At 48.9% G+C, this 19922-nt stretch overlaps 1 protein-coding gene across 11 annotated transcripts in view; it reads left to right on the top strand.

The window, feature by feature from the left end:
• Nucleotides 1-19922, top strand: part of STARD9 (StAR related lipid transfer domain containing 9) — a 128255-nt gene that overhangs the window by 90409 nt on the left and 17924 nt on the right. For all 11 annotated transcript variants that reach the window (XR_004625699.1, XM_034661077.1, XM_034661078.1 and 8 more), the window contains 6 exons: nucleotides 999-1186; nucleotides 1653-2118; nucleotides 3977-14185; nucleotides 14372-14569; nucleotides 14987-15170; nucleotides 15548-15685. Coding sequence is in view for 10 of the 11 variants with exons in the window: in XM_034661077.1 (XP_034516968.1) it covers nucleotides 999-1186; nucleotides 1653-2118; nucleotides 3977-14185; nucleotides 14372-14569; nucleotides 14987-15170; nucleotides 15548-15685 (11383 nt within the window). In the remaining variant the exon portion in view is untranslated. The remainder of the gene's footprint in view (nucleotides 1-998; nucleotides 1187-1652; nucleotides 2119-3976; nucleotides 14186-14371; nucleotides 14570-14986; nucleotides 15171-15547; nucleotides 15686-19922) is intronic.

The raw sequence follows: 19922 nt of genomic DNA, 5'->3' as shown, positions 1-19922 counted from the left end.
ATTCACAAAAACAGGCAGTGGACCACATTTGGCCCACAGGCTATCGTTTATGGACTTCTGCTTTGATATGCCCTCTGTGATTTCATTCTGCTCTATAAAGTAGTAAATGTAAGCCAGGTGAACCCCCCGGAGTTCTACTGCTCACACTATCTAGGGTCAAGTTATTAAGTGGGCCTTAAAGAGGCATGGTGTCTTGGGACCAGAACGAAGGCTAAGGGCTGGCTAAGGGAGGGCAGACTGGGGCTTTTTTTTTTAGCCCGAGGCAGATCCCAATCCCTCCCAGTCACTCCCTACTTCCACCACCCAGAATGCCCATGTAGTTGGCTCCTTTAGAAATCCAAATGACATGGATGGAGAGGTTACAGTAGAGTGTAAAACTCTTGAACCCTATTCTTGGGCTCATCACTGAGAACTGCCCTCAAGGAGAGACCAGCTCTCCTCTGGGTCTCCATCCACAAATACAGGTGTGTTGTGTTGTACATATAAATTCTCTCTCCTCTAGATTGGCTGTCTCCTACTCCCAGATCACAGAGGGTTTCTGTTTCACAAAATGGAGATGGAGTCATAATCTCTGAACATGTAGGAGAGTTTCCATTCCCACAATATTTGTTGGAGCTTCTGTTCTACTCTGTTTCCAGCAGATTTTAAGCAGATCTTTTTATTCTTTTTTAAGGGACAAAGTTTCTTGATCTAGCTAAAATGTTTGTGTTTTTTAAAGCTGCTTTACTTTCCGGGTCATTTCCCTTAACCAGAATAAACCTGTATTTCTGGTCAACTCACGGTCTAAGAATATGCTAGTCTAAGGACCATTCTTCCCTCCTGCACTGTGACATCATGAACTGCCTGTGACAGTGTGCCTATGTGTCCCAAGTTGCCAGAAGTTCAAAGCCCTCTCTGCCCTGTTGAATTCAGGGCTCTCAGAAGAGCTAAGACTGCCACTGGTTTGTCCTGAACTGGGTGTGCATTTCCCTTGGATAACACCGGCCCCTCTGTGATAGGAGAGTACTGGAAGAGCAGAGTGACAAGGACCACCAGCCACTGAGGGCTGGAGAGGCGCCCCACAGGGCCCAGATTCAGCAGCAGCACTACGTGGGGGATTTGAGGCAGCGAATCCTAGCGGGACAGATTAGAGCCAAAGAGGATCTGGAATTGGACCAGGCACACATCAGCCGGCAAATTAAAGACAGTAGGTGCCCACTGCTCACCATGTCTGCTTCACCTTCTCATCTCTTCATTTTCATGCTTCCACATCCTTCTGTATTCTCTCCTTTGTTTTCTTTGTGATATGATGGAATCTTTGGTATTAGGTGTTCTCTTCCCTCTTTCAGAAACCAGAGAGTCTTATGAGGGGCTGGAAGTAAGAATAAGGAAGCTACCTTCCTTACTGCCCCTCACAATGATGGACCCCCTGCTCTCTCCTCACATGCACATTTATCCTTGCTTTGCTGCTTGCCCCAGCATGTGCTAAGGCCTGGGGGCTTCCTTCCCTTCCCCTGTGGTAAGGGGGCCCAGTAGCCCTCATCCCGGCACATAACTCCTGGCCAGCACTTTCCCTCCATTCATGTCTAACCACAGCCAGAGGTGTCTGAGTCTAGGCTGCACGGGCAGGGAGGGAGGTGCTGACTTTCTCTCAGGGTGTCTTTGGTTCCCAGACCAGCAGCAGCTGCTCGGAAAAGAGACCTGGCTGGCTGGCTTGCAGCAGCAGCGAGACTACGTGGCAGAGAAAGAACTTGAGGTCTGTGTGCCACCTGGTGCTTGGCTTCAGGCAGATCCTGAGACTCTGCTGCCCCCACTGGTCCGAAGCCAGAAGAGGGAGGTGCGATTGCAGCTCGGACGCAGGATCGTACTTCGGGCAGCACAGCGGGACATCCGGCGAAGAAAGGCCTCCTTCCACCTAGAGAGAATCCTCAGGAAGCAGAGGCTGCTGGAGGCCCAGAAGGGACTGGAGCAGCCCAAGGCATTGTGCTGGCTCAAGGATGACCACGCCCAGAAGCCCCCATACTGGGTACCCAGCACTGACACCATGGTCCCAGGGCCTCAACATAGAAGCAGGCGGGCAGGTTGCAGTTCTTTGAGCCTCCAAAGGCTCTGCAGCCGGTACTTGCCCCAGCTACACAGGTACAGCCAGCAGTGGTCATCTGGGATCATTGGGTGAGGTTTACAGCCTTGTTGCTCAGGCAGCCTTCTTTACTTCCCAGGGCCTCACTTTCTCAGTCTGTGAAATGGAAAGATTTGCTTACTCCTCCCTTCCCCACTACTTTCCCCTCTTTCTCTGTAGGTGAGATCTTCTAAGACTCAGGCTTTTACCTTCTCCCATTCTGAGTGGCAACTCTTGCTGCCTCGGTGGTCTCTTCCAAGTGAGAATCTCAGCCTCATATTTTTTTTTTTTTAAAGATTTTATTTATTTATTTGACAGAGAGACAGCCAGCGAGAGAAGGAACACAAGCAGGGGGAGTGGGAGGAATAAGCAGGCTCCCAGCAGAGCAGGGAGCCCTATGCGGGGCCTCGATCCCAGGACCCTGGGATCATGACCTGAGCTGAAGGCAGATGCTTAACGACTGAGACACCCAGGCGCCCCTCAGCCTCATTTTTCACCTGCTTTTTAGACCCTGGCTATCCACATACATCTCCTTGTGTTTGTCCCGTCACCAGCTCCATCTCATCTCTCCTCACACCAGACTCAGTTCCCACATGCTTCTTCCCTCTCCCTCCTGCCTGTCCTGCCACCTTAAGTGAGTTTCCTGACCTTACCTTCCATTTGATAAGCGAGTGGAACACTATCTTTCTGACTCCCAGGTCCCATTTGGGATCTTCCTTGTTTTATTTTTTTCCTCCTTCACTCATTGCATTCAGTCAAGGTGAGGATGGAGCGGGGGACTGTGTCTGCTTCTTTATATCCTCTAGGCCTAGCCCAGGGCCTTGCCCATAGTATGTGTACAGATCATGTCTGTCAGTTTTGTTGGCTCACCTTTCTGGCCTTCAGAGGACTAGGCAAGACTTTTTTTTAAGACTTTTTATTAAAATTAGTATGCTTATCTCCCACATTCAGCAGTTACCAAGATTTACCATGCTTGCATTAATCTCCTTTCTGTCCTTTTTCTGATGAAGTATTTTTGTTTTTTATTTTTATTTTTAAGATTTTATTTATTTGACAAGTAGGCAGAGCAACAGGGAGAGGGAGAAGCAGGCTCTCCGCTGAGCAGGGAGCCCAACATGAGGCTTGATCCCAGGATGCTGGGATCCTGACCTGAGCTGAAGGCAGACGCTTAACCGACTGAGCCACCCAGGTGCCCCTGATGAAGTATTTTTAAAACAAATCCTAGACATCATGTCATTTCTAAAATACAAGGACTTTTCTTACAATCACATTGTCATTCACCTAACAAAATTAAGATCAGTTATTCAATATAATCTAAAACCTAGGCCCATATCAAATTTCTGTAATTGCCTCAAAAATATCTATTTACAGTTAGTTGTTCAAATTAAATCCAAGTAGGATTCACATACTGCATGTGGTAAGTCTTTTAAGTTCCTTTTAATACTACTTTGTTTCATTTTTATTTCTTCATATCATTGATTTATTAAAGGTGGATCAGTTCTACAGAAGATGCCACTTTATAGATTTGCTTGTTTGATTCCTGCAGTGTCATTTAGATTGTCCCTCTGTTCCTCATACTGCCTATTAATGGAAGCTTTCCCTAAAGCATGATTAGATTCAGATTCAGTTCAGTCTTTTCATAAGATAAAGAAATTGAGCAACAGAGTGTTCCTGGGCTCTCTGAAGCCAAAACTGTAGTCCATAGTTTCTTTTTGTACCTATAGAGCTTTTTTACGACCTCAAAGGCTAGAGGGGATAGTGACATTGGTCTAGTTATTAACGTCCTTTAGCGTAAACTAAGTGGGACTTTATATTCCCTCTGTGAGCAGGAAATAGGGACCTTTTATTTTTCTAAAATGGTTTTCCTTTTCTCCACAGTATTTTCCTGAATCGGGATCCCTCCACCATGTTACCTCCTATGCCTGACCCTACTGATCAAATATCAGAGAAAATTCCATCAGAAGAGTATTTGCCCCAGGCTGCTTCATACCCTCCAAGGACAGGACACTTTAGTAAAAATGCCCTCTATTCCTCAGGCAAGCGGCATCTCTGCACTCCTAAGGTGGCCTTGGCAAGGAATGGAGCCTTAGCCTCAGGCAGCTGCCTCACTGTGAATTCTGAGTCTGCCAGCATCCAGGAAATTCAAAGAGTGGGTAAGCAGCCCTGTCAAATGGTGTCCCAGAGCTTAGCCTCTCTGGATCATTCAGCAAACAAGCTAAAGCCGAGGGATGAGCCAGGTGCACTCACCCCTTCCACCTATACCAAGAGGGGTAGGGGACTAGCGGACCCTGACCACACACGAGCAGGGTGGCAAAAAGAAGGGAACTTTGGGACCCACAAGACTGCTAAGGGAACCTGTTGCACTTCCTCACATCCCCGTGGACCCAAACAGGCATCTGGATGTGGAAAGGCAGCCAAGACTTTCTGGGTGGAATCCAAACCACCTCCTCCAAGCCAGGCATCAAAAAGGCAGCAGAGGGTTCTAGTCAAAGACATTGCCAAGAAGTCCTCTTGTTTGCCTCATGGCAGCCCTTTGAGGGGGCAATACAGTGTGGGAGACCGAGATTCCACATCCTCACTCACAGATTTCAGCCCAAGAGTGGACCATGTAAGAGATAAAGATGGTGACTTATCTGATGCAGATAGCAGTTACTCAGTGGATTCTCTCTCCTGTGTCTATGCCAAAGCCCTAATGGAACCGCTGAAGCCAAAGGACCCTGAGGGGAAGGAACAGGATCTCCCAGAGCCAGAGAACTCTGAAAGTGATGACGGCCAAATATCTGAGGACTCGCTGGCTGAGAAGGGGTATGAAAGCCCACCAGACAGCCCAAGGCGTAGTTATCTTCCCAGTGGCCATGGCCACTGTAGGGCCAGAGTTAGAGCCTCTGTGAGGGCCTTCACCACATCCTCAAACAGTGGACTGTTCACCCAAACCCAGAGGAGCTTTTCCCTGGATAGCCTGATTGATGCCAAGGAGGAACTAAGGGAAGATCAGCAAGAAGAAGCTTTCTTCAGTTCAGCTGATGAGATGCCCACAGAGACTTTCTGGCACCTGCAGACCTCCAATCTGCCCACAGTGGACCAGGAGGCAACGTACAGGCTTGGTCCCATCAACCACAGGGCAGGAGCCAAGCTGGATGCCATCCTGCCAATGAGCAGTTCATTTTACCTTGGTCCCCTGCCCCAGGCCCCCTGTGAGCAGCCTGAGTCAGAGGTAGAAGCAAGCTCCTCTGAACAGGCAAACACACTCCAAGGCCTGCAACTTTCAAGAGGCAGCCCTCTGTTGTCCATGGATTCCTGGTTTTCCTGTGACTCTAAGATCAATTCCAGCAGCCCCTCAGGAATAGTGGGTTCTTTATGTGCAAGTCCAGATATCCAGGAATCTCAGCCCCATGGTTGGGAGAGGCCTGGACACTGGCAAAATATGGAAGAATTAAAGCCATCAGGGGCAGAAACACTCCTGCCCTATAGCTCCAAACTTCCCCGAGGTGGTGCTGAGCTGCCCTGCCGTGTAAGCGGTGTGTACACAATCCCTGCTTCTGATACACCCAGGCTGTCGCTCTCGGGGTCTTACAGGCTGCTTCAGCCACGAGTTGCTGGCATCTTTCAGGCCAGAGGTGTCCCTGACACAGCCCAGGAGGCCAGCTCTGAAGCATCCAACAACTCCAGTGTGTCAGGTGTTTTGGCTGCCTCTGCTGCCTCATTCACTCATGTAGGCAGTGCCCATGAGAGAGACTGGGCCGCCCTTCAGCAAAAGTACCTCCTTGAACTGTCCCATCCTGTGTTGCAGGCTGTAAGAGAACCCAGGCCAACTTTCTCCTCCCTTGAAGAAGACTCTGCCTCCTTGACCCAAGCTTCTGGCAAAGAAACAGATACTCTATTGCCAGTTGGTTCTGGGGTATCTAGCAGTCAGGATTTCAGCAACTTTCCTATCCATTTATCCAAAATTAGGCATTTGAGAGCAGAAAAAGAACAGGACAGTTTGAGTGCAGAGTTAGAAGGTACTTCAGATTTCTTTACAGCTAGAGAGAAAGAGGTGAGTCATAGTGGAACTTACTCAGCAGATATAGAATCATTGACTTCTGGAACTACAAATGCACCAGTCTTTGTAGCAGAGAACAAGATAGCAAATTCCATGACTGAAGCATGTGAAGTCAAGCAGAACAGCTTGGAAGAGTCTTCTCAGAGTAGTGGGAAACCTCGACTGATGACTTCCTCTGATGAATGTTTTTTCAAGAAGAGCCATTGTCACAGTCATGTCACCATAGCCACTAAAGAAAACCACTGGCCCCATGGCGGGGCTCATCTCAGGAAGAATAGTGCAGGCCAGGAGGGGCAATTCAGTCCCAGTCTCTACCCACCCCTGCAGGAAGAGAAGGTAGACTATCAGGAGAGCTCCAGGGAAGTGGTCGGAAAGCACCCAAGTGTTTCGTTTGCATTTCCGTCAGGTCCGAAGCGGTACTCCCACTCTGCTGCCTGGAATCCATTCCCGTCTTCCGTGCAGCCACCTCCCTTGGAGACATTCTATGTGACCAAAAGCCGGGATGCCCTGACAGAAACTGCCTTAGAGATCCCAGCTTGCAGAGAATCAAGAGTGCCTTCCCCACCCCCCAGAGAAGCCTGGGGCTTTGGCCATGACCATCAGGTTCTCCAAAATATTTATTTGAAGAATAAGTTGCCAGTGCTATTACAAAACCAGAATTCCAAGATTGCCTCATCTCAGCAGGGAGTCACAGCAGGGAGGCCATTTGATCTGAACACCAAGGAAGTTAGCAGAGAAAGAGGGAAGTACCCTGGAAATATTGAAGAAGAAAGCCACAATTCAGTTTATTTTTTTGTTGCTCAGAACAGACATTTTCTTTCATCTACTAGCACAAAAGTATGTGAATTTGAAAATCAAGTTGGAATTTTAAATAAACACAGTCTTTCAGCACTTCAGGAGGGAGAAAAGGCCACAGTACAGTCCTATTGCAATGTTTGCTCAAGCCATTCTAGGTCTAGGAGGCCTCTCCTTATTTGTGAGTCTGAGGCAGATGAGGAAGAAGAGCAGGATCACAATGTAGTTCTAAGGCAGACTCAGGCCTTTGATATGAACAGACAGTTTCCTTCTGGCGCCAAGTCTGATTTCATCTATGAAACCATCAATTTAGCCCTTGACAAGGAGATACTGGGGGGAACTGCTATTTCTTTGCAGTCCAGATCAGTACATCGTAGAGTCAGTGGCCCAAAGATGATGGCCCCGGATGAGAGTCCAGCCCACAAGAGTGAGAGGAAGAATGAATCTGGGTTTCTTGGGAAGGCTCTCTATTCCAAAGGCAGCTCAAAAGAGTTTAAGCTTCCGCAGACAGAGACTACATATGAAAGATTCCAGTCAGTTACATGCTCTCAGGAAAAAAACCTGAGTGAATGCAAAGGCTCTGGAAAGTCACAAGAAATGTTAAGCCCCAAAGAAGAACCTTCTGGAAAGAAGCAGAATAGAAGAGTCAACAGTGCTGATGAAATGGCCAGGCTAATTAGGAGTGTAATGCAGCTGGAAAGTGGCATCTTGGAAATTGAATCCAAGCAGAATATGCAGCCAAATGCTTCCCACACATTGGGAGTCAGTAAGGAGTTTGTGTTCCAGGACCGAATGGACCAGGAGATGGCTGACTATGTCCTGAAGCCAGACAGCTTTGGAAACCACCTGTCTTTGAAGGATCAGCCATCTTCTCAAAAACAGACAGATGATGTTACCTTTAGGGATAGCGAAGCTGGAGAAATGGAGGTCAACAGTAGCATTGGGAAAGGTCCCCAGGTCCAGAAAATCACCTTGTACCCCTTCAAGTCAAGGGAATGTGTACAAGACATTAAATTTGCAAAAGAGCACACTTGCCCAGCTGTTTTAGACAGACCCTCCTGGCACATGTGTGATGATGTAGGGACATGTGCAGCTCGTAGAGAGTTTGCAGACATGTGTGCTGATCCAAGAACCAAGGGATTGGCTAGTGGTCTGCCATTGCAGCCGAGCCCCAAGATGTCTTCTGAGAAGGAGGGCGAAGTGGGGAATGCATCTGCAAGCCCCAGAGGGCAGCCCTGTGGCTTGGGAAGTCTTGAGGAACTGAAAACCATGAAAAGTTTTTGGGAAACCCAGGTTGCCAATTGTGTAAGTAGTTCTAAGCAAGAGGAGCCCAAAGTTCAAGGCAGAGTTGAGGAAATGGCTGTGCAAAGAGGAGGGAGCCTACAGGAGCAAAACACAGTAGTCTCATCAACTCAGAAACTTTTCAGCCCAAGCCAGCATTGTATGGGCACATCTTATAGCCAGGAGACTGGTCCATTGCTGAGCCAGCCAGGCTCCTCTGCAGTTCCTCACGGAGACCTGAGTAGTACCTTGTCCTTGAATTCTTCAAGGCTGCCAAGAGACTGTGTTCATGCACATGATACTGTAGGCATCTCTTCAGTTGACTATGCGCTGGCTCCCACAATGTTGAAAATGCCTAATAGTCCCTTGGTAACTGGAGCAGGGAGTCAGAATCAGAGTGGAGAGCCCCAAGGCCACAGTCCTCAGGGAAATGTTAGAGGGGGCTCTTCCTTGGCACACTCTGCTTGGTGTGGGTCTGTGATATCCACGGCCATGGGATCTCATGGTCAGTCCCATGTATCAGAGAGCATTCCCCTGGAGGCAGAGGGCCACAGATCAGTGGATATGCAAGACCAAGGAGGGGACCTCAGAAGCATCTCAATGGGCTTGAGTCCCAGAGAGGGTTTTGCTTCAGAAGCCGAAGCAGATATACAAAGAGGAACAGAAAGAACCAGGTCACTGAACAGGGTCTCTAGCCCACTTGAAAAGAAGGCCCGCTGCCTCCTAGAAGAGGGTCACAGTCAAGGCCAGCAGGTGAAGCAGAAGGCAGAGAAAGAGGCTGAGGACCTCAGTTCTCCTAGTGGTACTTTCTCAGCACCTGTGTCCTTGCCAGGGGTGTCCCACCCAGAGCACTGTGCTCATACGTCCACAGGCCTGGCTGTGTTGGAGGAGATCAGTCAAGCAAAGGCCCAAGGAAAGCAGCTTCATGACTTGGGGGCTGGAAGCAAAATTCTTCCTTACTATGAGACTTTATTAGGACCTGAATGTTCTTCAGGGGCCCCCAGTAGGTCTCAGTGTCCACAAAGGGACCAGTTAGTGTCAGACAGGGCCAGTAATGAGGCTGAAGCACAAGGATTTCATGTGGCATCTCTCTCTGCTCAACCAGGACATCTGTTGACTAATGAGAGGAAAGTTCCTCAGGCCACACCCCTCCCTGCAGATAGCTTTCAACATCCCCCCAAAACGGAGACTAAAACAGGGCCACAACTTCCCTCACAGAATTCCTCCCCTGCAGCCCCAACTCCAGGCAAAAGCCATTGTGCAGGAGAACTGAGACATTTTCTGGGAGCCGACGAACAGTTTGTATGTCACACTTGTTCTGAAATCATAGAGAAAAAGAAAAAAGCAACTACAACACCTTCCTCTTCTGATCTTATGGGCTTGGGCAGTTTTCCTTCAACAACTGTAGAGGACAGGAGGGAAATATCAGAGAAAGTAGTGGCTCCCTTATCTTCTTGGGCCCCTAATGATCACCCTGGCATGATTCCACATGGGGGAAGCCAGTTAGCTCTGTGGGAGACTGCAGAGGCCATGCGCCCTGGTGGTCAGGAGCGCAGCCCAATGCATCAAGAACCTAGAGTTCTAGATACCACTTGTGGAGGAGGTTCAGGTAATTTTTTAGTGGCTGCACAGGAAGGAAAAACAACCTATTTTGAAAGTCAGCTTGTGACCTGTGATGTTCAGAATTCTGTCAGCCTCTCAGCGTGTATTCAAGACTCCTCCCAATGCCTTGAGGCTTCCACTGGCTTAGAAGAAGGTACCATCCTGCCTAGAGCCCTGAGGAGCATTGAACTGGAAGCTCCCTTGCAGCACTGTGTGAAGTGGAAGGAGAATGTTGGCTGTGGGCTGGCAGAAGCCTGCGGTGCTGGCAGTCATCCTAGGCTGACTCCATTGCCAGATCAAAGACCTAGCCCAGGTCCTGGGGGAGTTCAGGAGGAGGCCCAGGGCAGATGCCCACAGCAAGCTTCCTATTGTGTTGTCTTCTTAGGGAACATTGAAAGCAGCAGGACTCTTAGTCCATCTAGGGGGCCAGAAGGCAGAACAACTCCTTGCCAACATCTGTGTAATCCTCAACCTATTGCTTCTCTTGCCTGTTTCTCCCCACCCTCCACTTTACCGTGTTACAGAGATGGTGACCTGGGAAAGGGGAGTTCCAAGACTGCCCTACACACTCTCCAGCCACCCTGCATAGTGCCTTCCAGAGCCTGTGGAATGGATGAGAGAGGAGAGGGCTGTTCCGGGGAACCTGAAGTACTCTTGGCACCCGGCCTTGAGCCCAAGGGTATTCATAAGGATCTTGGGCCAACAGACAGCAGCACTCGGGAGCCTTCTGCTTCTGCTGCTGTCCTGTCTTTGGCTCAAGGGGGCAGCTCCCCTTCTGCCTCTCATGGGGGGGCAAGTTCACTGAGCCACTCAGTGGCTGATGGAGGCTCAAGGTCAGTAGAGGATCCTGAGAAAAGTGCTGCTGAGAAGAAAGCCAGTACAGAGCTTGAGGCTGCCTGTTCCTCTGCAGGCATGTGCTCTGAGCCACAGAGGATGTTTCGGGACAGCCCTGGAGGTGGCCAGAATGCACGAGAGACTCAAGCCAAGCCAGAACCACCTTTAACAACTGAGATACCACACACCCTGGATTTAAGTGAAGGGTCTGTTGAGAGTGAGCTTCTGGGGGAGGCACAGCATGGATATTTAGGAAATGCAATGCAATGCCTTCCAGAAAAACTACAACTTTCCTCTAAGTCCAGAGATCACAGTGGCTTGGATCCCCAAGCCAGGTTTGTAGCAAAGTTAAAACACATTTCCAGGTACCAAGCTGATGGTCCCTGGGAGGAGGAAGAACAGCAGAGAGACCAGGAGTCAGGTGGTGGTGAAGAACCTGCCCAGGGCAGGACTTCTCAACCTTCCCATGAAGGTGGCTTAGACGGCTGTCAGATTAGAGATGCAGGCAGAGAGGAGGCATGTGCAGCCAAGCCCTCTGTATCTAAGATGTTCTCATCAGGCTTCAAAGACTCAGCCACCATGCCTTTGGGGCAAAGTGGAGCCCCGTGGCCCACACCCCCAAGCCCTGGCCTGCCTGCCTTTGGCAGGGAGCAGCCGGCTCTCCCCAACAGGTGCTCACTTCCTGTAATTGCAGTTGTCTCTGGCCCCAGACACTCTAGGTCCTCCCCCAGACCACAGTTCTCCAAGGTCAGCTCTTCCCGGTCACTTCAGGAGCTGTACATGAGTGTGGAGCCTCCTTCCCCCACAGATGAAGATACACAGGAGCCTAACAGATTGTGGTTTCCACATCCCACAGACTATTTCTCAGGTAATTCAGCAGTGAGAACATCTCTGGAAGGTGAGAGCTGCGGTCAGAAAGCCTCATCTAACTTGGACAATAGCACTGCTGATTATTGGCTCCCGAAACCTGCCACCCCTCCTTACCCAAGGTCATCAGCTCTCTCTTGCATGCCAACCCCTGATTTCATGACTGGCTGGACATCTAGTACCCTGGAAGAAGAGGGCTGGCAAGAAAGTCCAGAGAGACCAGGTGGCCAGCCCAGGCCAGAAAAGTGGAACTCCAAGGCAGACAAAGGAACGTTACACTATGACTCCAGTGACCTCAATCCCTACATCCTATCCTCTCGTCCAGAAGGGCCTGTGCAGATCGGCTGGAAGCAGTATGTGTTTGGCAGTGCGGTGGATGTGTCCTGTGGCCAGATACCCCAGGGCCTGATACCATCAAACATGGCCCATTGTTCAAGCATGGACAATGGCCTAGAATGCCAGAACTCCCCACTCTACTTCCACCTCAGCACCTATGCCAATGCCCGGGACCTGTCGAGCCCACACAGCATTGGAAATGCCCAGGGTTCACGTAAGCCCTGGGAAGTATGGGGTTCCTCATTTGCCTGGGAGAACGTCCACATCCTGAACAGCCCTGAAGGAGCAACCCCTGGTAAGGGTCCTGACAAGAGAGCCCAGTTCCCAGGTACCCCTGATGAAGCAGGCTGGCTGAGGCGTGAGCCCCTCTTGGCTGAAGGAAGTGCTGCAGGTCCAGTAGATGACATTATGCTGCCTTATCCGTCAGAGGTGGGTGGTCCTGTGGGACAGTCCAGGATGGGCACCTTGGAGCAGGGCACACAGACCCTGGGGTGTAGTCTCTGCTGGAGCTCCACCGACATCTCCTCTGCTCAGCCAGAAACCGGTGCACTGCCAGTCTCTGGTCTGGTCTCCTGGACCAGTATGCATAATCTGTCTCTCCACCTCTCACAGCTGCTGCACAGCACCTCGGAGCTGTTGGGGAGTCTCTCCCAGCCAAGTGTGGCCGAAAAGGAGCAGAACATCAAGAGAGAGACCCCAGATGAGGTGACCCAGGCTTTTATGATAGACGGCTGTACCCAGACCACCATGGACAAGGGCATCCAAACTGACCTGGCCTTACCACCTCTGCACCTTCAGGCCCCAGAGGCCAACCCCCAGGAGGTCAATGTGGTCCTTGAAGTGCTGGCCTCAGATATTCCCACCATGTCTCAAAGACAGGGATATGTCACAGGGACACTTCAGAAGAAAGAGGCAGAGGAAACAGCATGGAAAATGGCAGCGTCTTCAGAACTTCGGGAAGAAAGCCCCCACTGCAGACCCCAGAGCCTTCTGGCACCCCCATCCCACTTGAGGTTTCAGAAAGCTCACTTTGGGCAGAACCTCCCTTCCGTAAGCCCTCAGGCTTCTGATGCCTCCCTACCTCCCAGCTCTCAGCCAGAGGAGCCCTCCTGCCTGGTTGTTGGTAGCCTGAGCCTCACTGGCTCCCAATCCCCAGAGCCCTGCCCCAGTGCCGCAGAGTCTCGCAGGGATCCTAAGGTCGAGAAGGACCTGAGCACCATGGGTATGTTGTTGGTGGACAGGGCCTCCTCCCCAATCCTCACACTTAGTGCCAGCACCCAGGGGTTGGGGCTCCCTGCAGACTCTTTGTCAGCCACAACCCCCTCAGCTTGTCCTCTTGAAGGCCACCAGGAGCTTGTCTCCAGCCCAGACCTTCTCCCTGACACCTCCAGGCCTCCAGTGGATAATCATTCTCAAACCACTGATGAGTCAGGTGACTCCCAGAGAGTGGGCGCTCCATGTGGGGAGGGCAGAAGTCCCTTAGAAAAGAGTGATGGCAGGTCATTCCTTGAGGTAAGCTCCCCAGGCAGCCTTCCACAGAGCCCGAAACTCCAAGTCTGTTTCTTAGAGCAGGCGCCTCAGCAGCTTCAGCCCAAGACCGCCACCTTGCTCCAAAGTGGACTGCCAACCCCCTCACTGCGGAGCAGGAGCCAGAGGCTGGCTGATAGCTTTGTGTCAGAGGACCTGGCTTCCTTGGAGTGTGGCCCAGTGAGCAGTAGGGGGGCAGGTCAATGGCAGAGCAAGACAGAAAATGGCGGTGAGAGTTCAGCATCTCCAGTGGAGCCACAGCCCACTCTGGACTTTTCATCTTCAAGGGGAGGTCTCCAGCCCCTCAGCCCCCGTCCTATCTCTGAGTTGACTGATACTTCAGGGCTCCAGGGTTCCACTTTGGGCCCGACCAAGGCCTGCCAGTCTGAGGTGTTACTGTGCTCCAGTTCCCAGGTGTGCATGGCCCCTGAGCCCCAGCATCACAGCCTGAGGGACTTCCCAGTGCATAACAAATTTACTCATTGGTCCGGGGTTCAGGATGGCTCTCCTGGGGGGCTAGGTGTGAAGGAGACCAGATGTGATCCGAGCTCTGGAGAGCAGGGACAGAAGCCCCTACAACCTCCTGATGACCAGAGCCAGGATCCTCAGTGGTCCCAGAGGGAACCGATCCCTCTGCAAGTTGGGGCCCAGAACCTCCCACTCAGCATGGAACTCACAGAAGCAAAACTGCACCATGGCTTTGGGGAGGCAGCTGCCCTGCTGCAGGTGCTGCAGACTGGGACAGGGGAGGCGCTTGCTGCTGAAGAGCCTGTGCGGTCCACCTGGGAGGAGCTCTATGCCCGGTAAGGGCCCCCAGCCTGGCGGGGAAGGCCAGAGGTGGGCTGAAAGAGAATCAGGGACGGCTAGTAGCTGGCTGTTCCTTTTTCCCCTTGCTAAGCTCTGGGATCTTCCAGGGATCAGAGGTAGATCTTAAGATGGAGAAGGGCATTCAAGGCCATCTTCAGTGAATCAATCACATTTTGTTTCAGGCAAAAACAAACCATTGAGACCCTCCGGAGAGAGCGGGCTGAACGACTTCATAACTTCCACTGGACACGGAGCCTTGGTCCCCAGAAGCAACTGAGCTTCCTGCCCAACAGGGATCTCCCCACCCAGGACCTTGACCTACCCAGCAGGCGCCGAGAATACCTGCAGCAACTGAGGAAGGATGTTGTGGAGACCACCAGGTAAGGGTGGACCCAGAACTCCACAGAGAGCAGGTTGTGTATGGGGTGAGAGGACTGTGGGGAGGAGGGCCTGGAGAGTGGAAGCTGCAGCTTCCTTTGACAGGAGTGATTCCAGAGATTCCAAGAGTGGGTCCCATGCTTCTGTGGGCAAATGGAGGTGACTGTGGGAGAATGGGACAAGGGAAAGAAGAGGATGTGGGAGGGCATAGGGTGGGGACAGAGGTCATGGGAGAGTGTGGACAGAGTGGCTATGACCTACCATGTAAAACAGTAGGCCTGAGCCTCAGAGTGGGTTGTAAAACCAAACTGTAGGCAAAGAGAGAATGGTTTTGAAAGGTCTGGGGCAAGCGGGCCAAGGCTGTCACCCACCCACCAACAATGTTAGAGGGCATCTCTCCACCCTATGGTTTTCCTCAGGAGCCCAGGGTCGGCATCACGGTCTGCTCATCCCGCCTCTGACATAGCACTGATGCTGCAGGAATACCAGCGTGCCCGCGAGGAGGCCAAGGTGGAGATTGCCCGGGCCCGGGCCCGGCTACAGGAGCAGACTGAGCAGGAGAAGCTGAGAATCCGCCAGCAGATCATCTCCCAGCTGCTGAGGGTGGGGAGTGGGGCAAGCCAGTGATGTCAGGGTAGGCCTGGAGCCTGGGGCAGATGTCAGACTGGGTCAGCCTTCGCTGGGGCTGCCTCTGAGACAGGATGTGGCATTTAGAGGAAGGTGTTGGACTCCTAGTACCAGCGCTAAGCTGTGCTTACTCTTTTTACATGTCATCCTGCTCTGACCAGCTCTAGTTCCCAGGCCAGAGTCTGGGAGGAGGTAGCTTTGGTTTTTAGTTGGGGTAGGCATGTGGGGGTGCGTGAGGGTTTCAGGTTAAGGTGGAAGGCGCTGGGGAGGTGAGAAGGGGTGGTGTCAGGGGCGGAGTGGGTAGAGGGTAGGTTATACCCAGAAGCTGGTTTACAGCCCCCTGTCCTTCTCAGGAAGAAGAAAAGCTGCACACGCTGGCCATGTCCAACTCCCTGTGTACCAGCTCCAATGGAAGCCTCTCCTCTGGTGTTACCTCGGGCTACAATAGCAGCACAGCCTTGCCAGACCCGCTCCAGTCCCCAGACAGTGTGGTGAGTAGGCAGATGCTAGCAATGAGCCAGGGGCCAGGCCACGGAGGCAAGAATTGCCTCCTGGAGGCCGCTGCTGACATGAGCCCTTCTCGTGGATGATAGATAGCCTTTGGTTTTCCTTTTAGTTTTGTCCTGCTCCCTGTTTATTCATCCAACATTAAACATTCAATGTTTATTTTGTAGGTAGTATTTTAGGCACTGGGCGTATAGCAATGAGCAAAACATTCTTGTCCTTAAACCTGTTAGAGGGCTAAGTATAGCTTATTTTGTGATTAGTCACCATTGCAGTAAGTTATATGAAGAAGGGGTTCTAAGCCAACATAAAACAGGATCTGATCTAGTCTGGTAGGTCAGCAAAGATTGTCTGAAGAGGGTGCCTTTAACCTGAGACCAGGAGGGGTGAAAGGAGGTTAACAGAGGAAGAGCTTAGTGCTGGGGTGTCAGGTGTCAGGAGAGATTGGGGGGCTGGGAACATAGTCTTCCAGGCAGGGAGCTTGGCAAATGAGGCCCTGAGGGAGGAAGAAGGGTTGGAGGAACTAAAAGAAGGCTGGTGTGGCTGGAGAATAGCGAGACAGGAATGACTTGAGGAAGGACCAGGAAAGGGAAGATCACATAGGCCCTGTTGCGAATTCTGGCCCTCTGATCATGTTACTTCCCAGAAGCTGCTGTAAAGCTTTGAAGCAGGGGAGCAGGATGATGAGATTATAGGAGAAGGGGGCAGAGCAGCTGTGGGTAGAGCTGTTGATGACCATGGCAAAGCCCAGTGAGAGTTGCCCATGCGTGGCCAGGAGCCCTGCCAGTGACCACGAGCACGGGGCTGCCGCGGACAGAGAGCATCCCCAGGACGCAGGAGCCCATTGTCTGTGAGAGGAGGGCACAGGGTGGGGTCGGGAACAACACGCACTTCTGGCTTGAGCTGCTGAAGGAGCGGTGATGACGACAGTGCTGAGGAGCATTGGACGAGGACAGGTTGTGTAGGGAAGATCGTGAGTCTGCGCTCACTGGGTTTGTAGTGACTGTGAGTGCGAGGGGAGCAGTTGGAAATACAGATCTGGAGCTTAGAGGTAAGATCTGGCTGGGGATATAAAATTTCTAATTTGTTTTATATTAAACTTCACATGGTAAAAAAAACAGTATTCAGACAGTAGCAAAGGACATACGATGTCAAGTTCATCTTTCAGTCTCCTGTTTGCCCTCCCCAGAAGCAATCATCCATCCCAGTATGGTGTATATTTCCAGAAGCATTCTGGAATACATTCTGTGTTTTAATATCTGTAAGAATGTGCATATCTTTTTCTTTAAAGTTTCTTGATTTTTATATATATTTTTCTATTTAAAATTTTCTTTTTTTTGTTATATAGTTTTTTAATCTTTTTTTTTTATTTTTTTTTTTTTTTTTTTGAGAAAGTGTATTTCTAAAGCACATGAATGGGAGCATATTGTACCTGCTTTTTCCCTTTTCATCCTGAAGAATGTCTTTTGGACAACACTGCACACCAGCAAATCTGCTGACTCATCCTTTTTAACAGCTGAAATAGTGTTTCCTTTTTCTCTTTGCACGGTTTTAAATGTAATGTTTTGCATAGATAATCTATTCATATGGTATTTCTACCATCCATGTGGTAGAAAAGACAAAAAATACAGACATCTATAAAGGTATATAGGGAAGTACCTGTTCCTGTTGCCTGAGAACCTGGTCCTCCTCTTTCACCCCACCCAAGCAAACAGTGCTGTTGTGCAGGGGGGCTTGACATCAGTCTTTTGCTGTTATGAGCAGTGCTGCAGTAAGTGACTTTGTGCATGTATCATTTCATGCATGTGCAAATATATCCAGAAGTGGACTCATACAAAGAGTTATATGCACTTGAGATCTTAATATTGACAAGTTTTACCTCATGGATGTACCAATTTATACTCCCACCAGCAATAAGAAACTCCTTGCCCCCACACTCTCACCAACATGTTATCAGATGTTTGAATTTTTGCTGAGCTCTCTGTTCATATCTTTGGTCCATTTCTCTATTTTTTTCTTACCGATCTCCAGAGTTCTTTGGCAAGCTAGCCCTTTGTCTGATAGGAATTATGTTTGTCCCAGTTCTTGGTTCTCTTGGATTTGTTTATTGTGTTTGGAGCCATTCAGAAGTTTTTATTTATCAGTTTTCCTTCTAAGTGTCTATGATCTGATCATAATTAGAAACGCATTCTTCATTCCAAAGTTACAAAGAATTTCTCCTGTGATTTCTTCTGGAAATTATATGGTTTTATTTTTCTTGTTTAAATCTTTGATTAAAAAAATAAATCTTTGTTCATTTTGAATATATATATATAGTATAAGGTGGGATCCAACTTTATTCTTTCTAGATGGCTATCAAGTTGTCCCTTTAACATTTGATAGTTCCTCTGGACAGCTCATCTCTGCTTCACCAGCTTGAGATGCCAACTTTTCTTACATAAGGCTTATAATGTTACTACCTGTTCTTCTTTTTCTGAGCTTTTCTTTTCTTTTCTTTTTAAGATTACTTATTTGAGAGAGAGCAGAGCGAATGAGAGAGAACATGAGTTGGGCTGGGGGACAGGCAGAGACAGAGGGAGAAGCAGACGCCCCACTCAGCAGGGAGCCCGACATGGGGCTCGATCCCAGGACCCTGGGACCATGACTTGAGCTGAATGTAGATGCTTAGCGGACTAAGCCACCCAGGAGCCCTTTCTGAGCTTTTCTAGAGTATTTTTTCTTGTTTACTTTTTATATGAAATTTAGAATTAGCTTAACTAGTTCATTATAAAAACTTGTTCATATTTTTAATGAGACCGTGTTAAATTTATAAACTGACTTAGGGAGAAATCTTATCTTATGCTGTGGAATTTCCTAACTAAGAACATAGTAAGTTCCAGCTACCTTTTTGTGTTTAAAATTTCCTTGACCTGTCTCTCAATTTCTTGTCAGATTTATTCCTAAGTGTTTAATTTTTTTGTTACTGTTCTAACTGTGTTTTATTTTTATTTTTTTTGTTGCTGTTGTTCTACCTTTATATCTTCTGTCTGGCTGTTATTTTGTATGTTTGAAAGGTACTGATGTATATGAATTTTGTGTCCGTATTGTTTTTTGGTCTGTTCGCTAGATCTGTACTAATACAGTAGCTACTACCACAGGTAGCTATCTTATTTTAAATTTAAATTAATTCCAATTGAATCATAGCTTTTGCTCTTAGGTCACACTAGCCACATTTCATATGCTCAATAACCACATGGGGCTAGTGGCTACAATACTGTGTAACCCTGTCTTAGATTTTTTTCAGGTATATAACCACATAATCTGCAAGTAGAGATGGTTTCACTGTTTCCTTTCTAATTTTTGTACCAATATTTTCTTCCTCTTTTCTAATTGCATTACCTAGGATTTCCAGCATAAATAAAATCATTGTGATGACAGTGAGCATCCTCGTCTTCCTCCAGGCTTTAGTGGGAACGCTTCTAGTGTTTCCCCGTGTAAGCTGGGTGCTAGTTTCTGAGCTGAGCTAGATATATTTTGCAATGCTAACTAAGTATCCGTCTATTCCTATTTTACAGGCATTCTTACATAGAATGGTTATTTCAGTCTTTGGGAGATGATCATTTGATTGATGGGATAATATTGAACCATTCTTGCATTCTGGAATCAATATTATACATTGTATACTTATGCATATGCTGTATTATTTTAATGTGCTGTCAGAGCCTATTTGCTATTTATTCCGGATTTTGCATCAATATTTATGAGTTTTTTCCCTGTAGTTTATATTTTTGCAATATGTTTCAGGTTTTATTATCAGTGTTATATTTCTTTTATAGGAATAAAACATTCAAGACTAGTTAAAAAGTAATGGAACTTTATACCTATTAAATTGTCAAGAATTAGAAAGTCAGATGTTGGCAGGACTTTTGGGAAATAAGAGCCCTTATAGGTTCTTATGATCCAGTGCTTGCATAGTTTATGAGGGGGCATGTATGAAATTATTTATTAAAGCATTATTTGAAGTAATAAAGAGTTTGAAACCATTTAAGAATCCATCATTGGGAGAATAGATAGATAAAATGTAGTATGTAGTTGATACAGGGCTCCTGGATGGCTCTGCTGGTTAAGCATCCAATTCTTGATTTCAGCTCAATTCATGATCTCAGGGTTGTGAGATCAGCTCTGCACTAGGCTTGGAGCCTGCTTGAGATTCTCTCTCTCCCTCTGCCATCCCCCCCCCCCCAC

The sequence above is a fragment of the Ailuropoda melanoleuca genome, chromosome 5, assembly GCF_002007445.2.
Source record: "Ailuropoda melanoleuca isolate Jingjing chromosome 5, ASM200744v2, whole genome shotgun sequence".
Lineage (NCBI taxonomy): Eukaryota > Metazoa > Chordata > Mammalia > Carnivora > Ursidae > Ailuropoda > Ailuropoda melanoleuca.
Note: the sequence above shows the minus strand (reverse complement) of the source record. Positions and strands in the feature narration are given on the sequence as shown.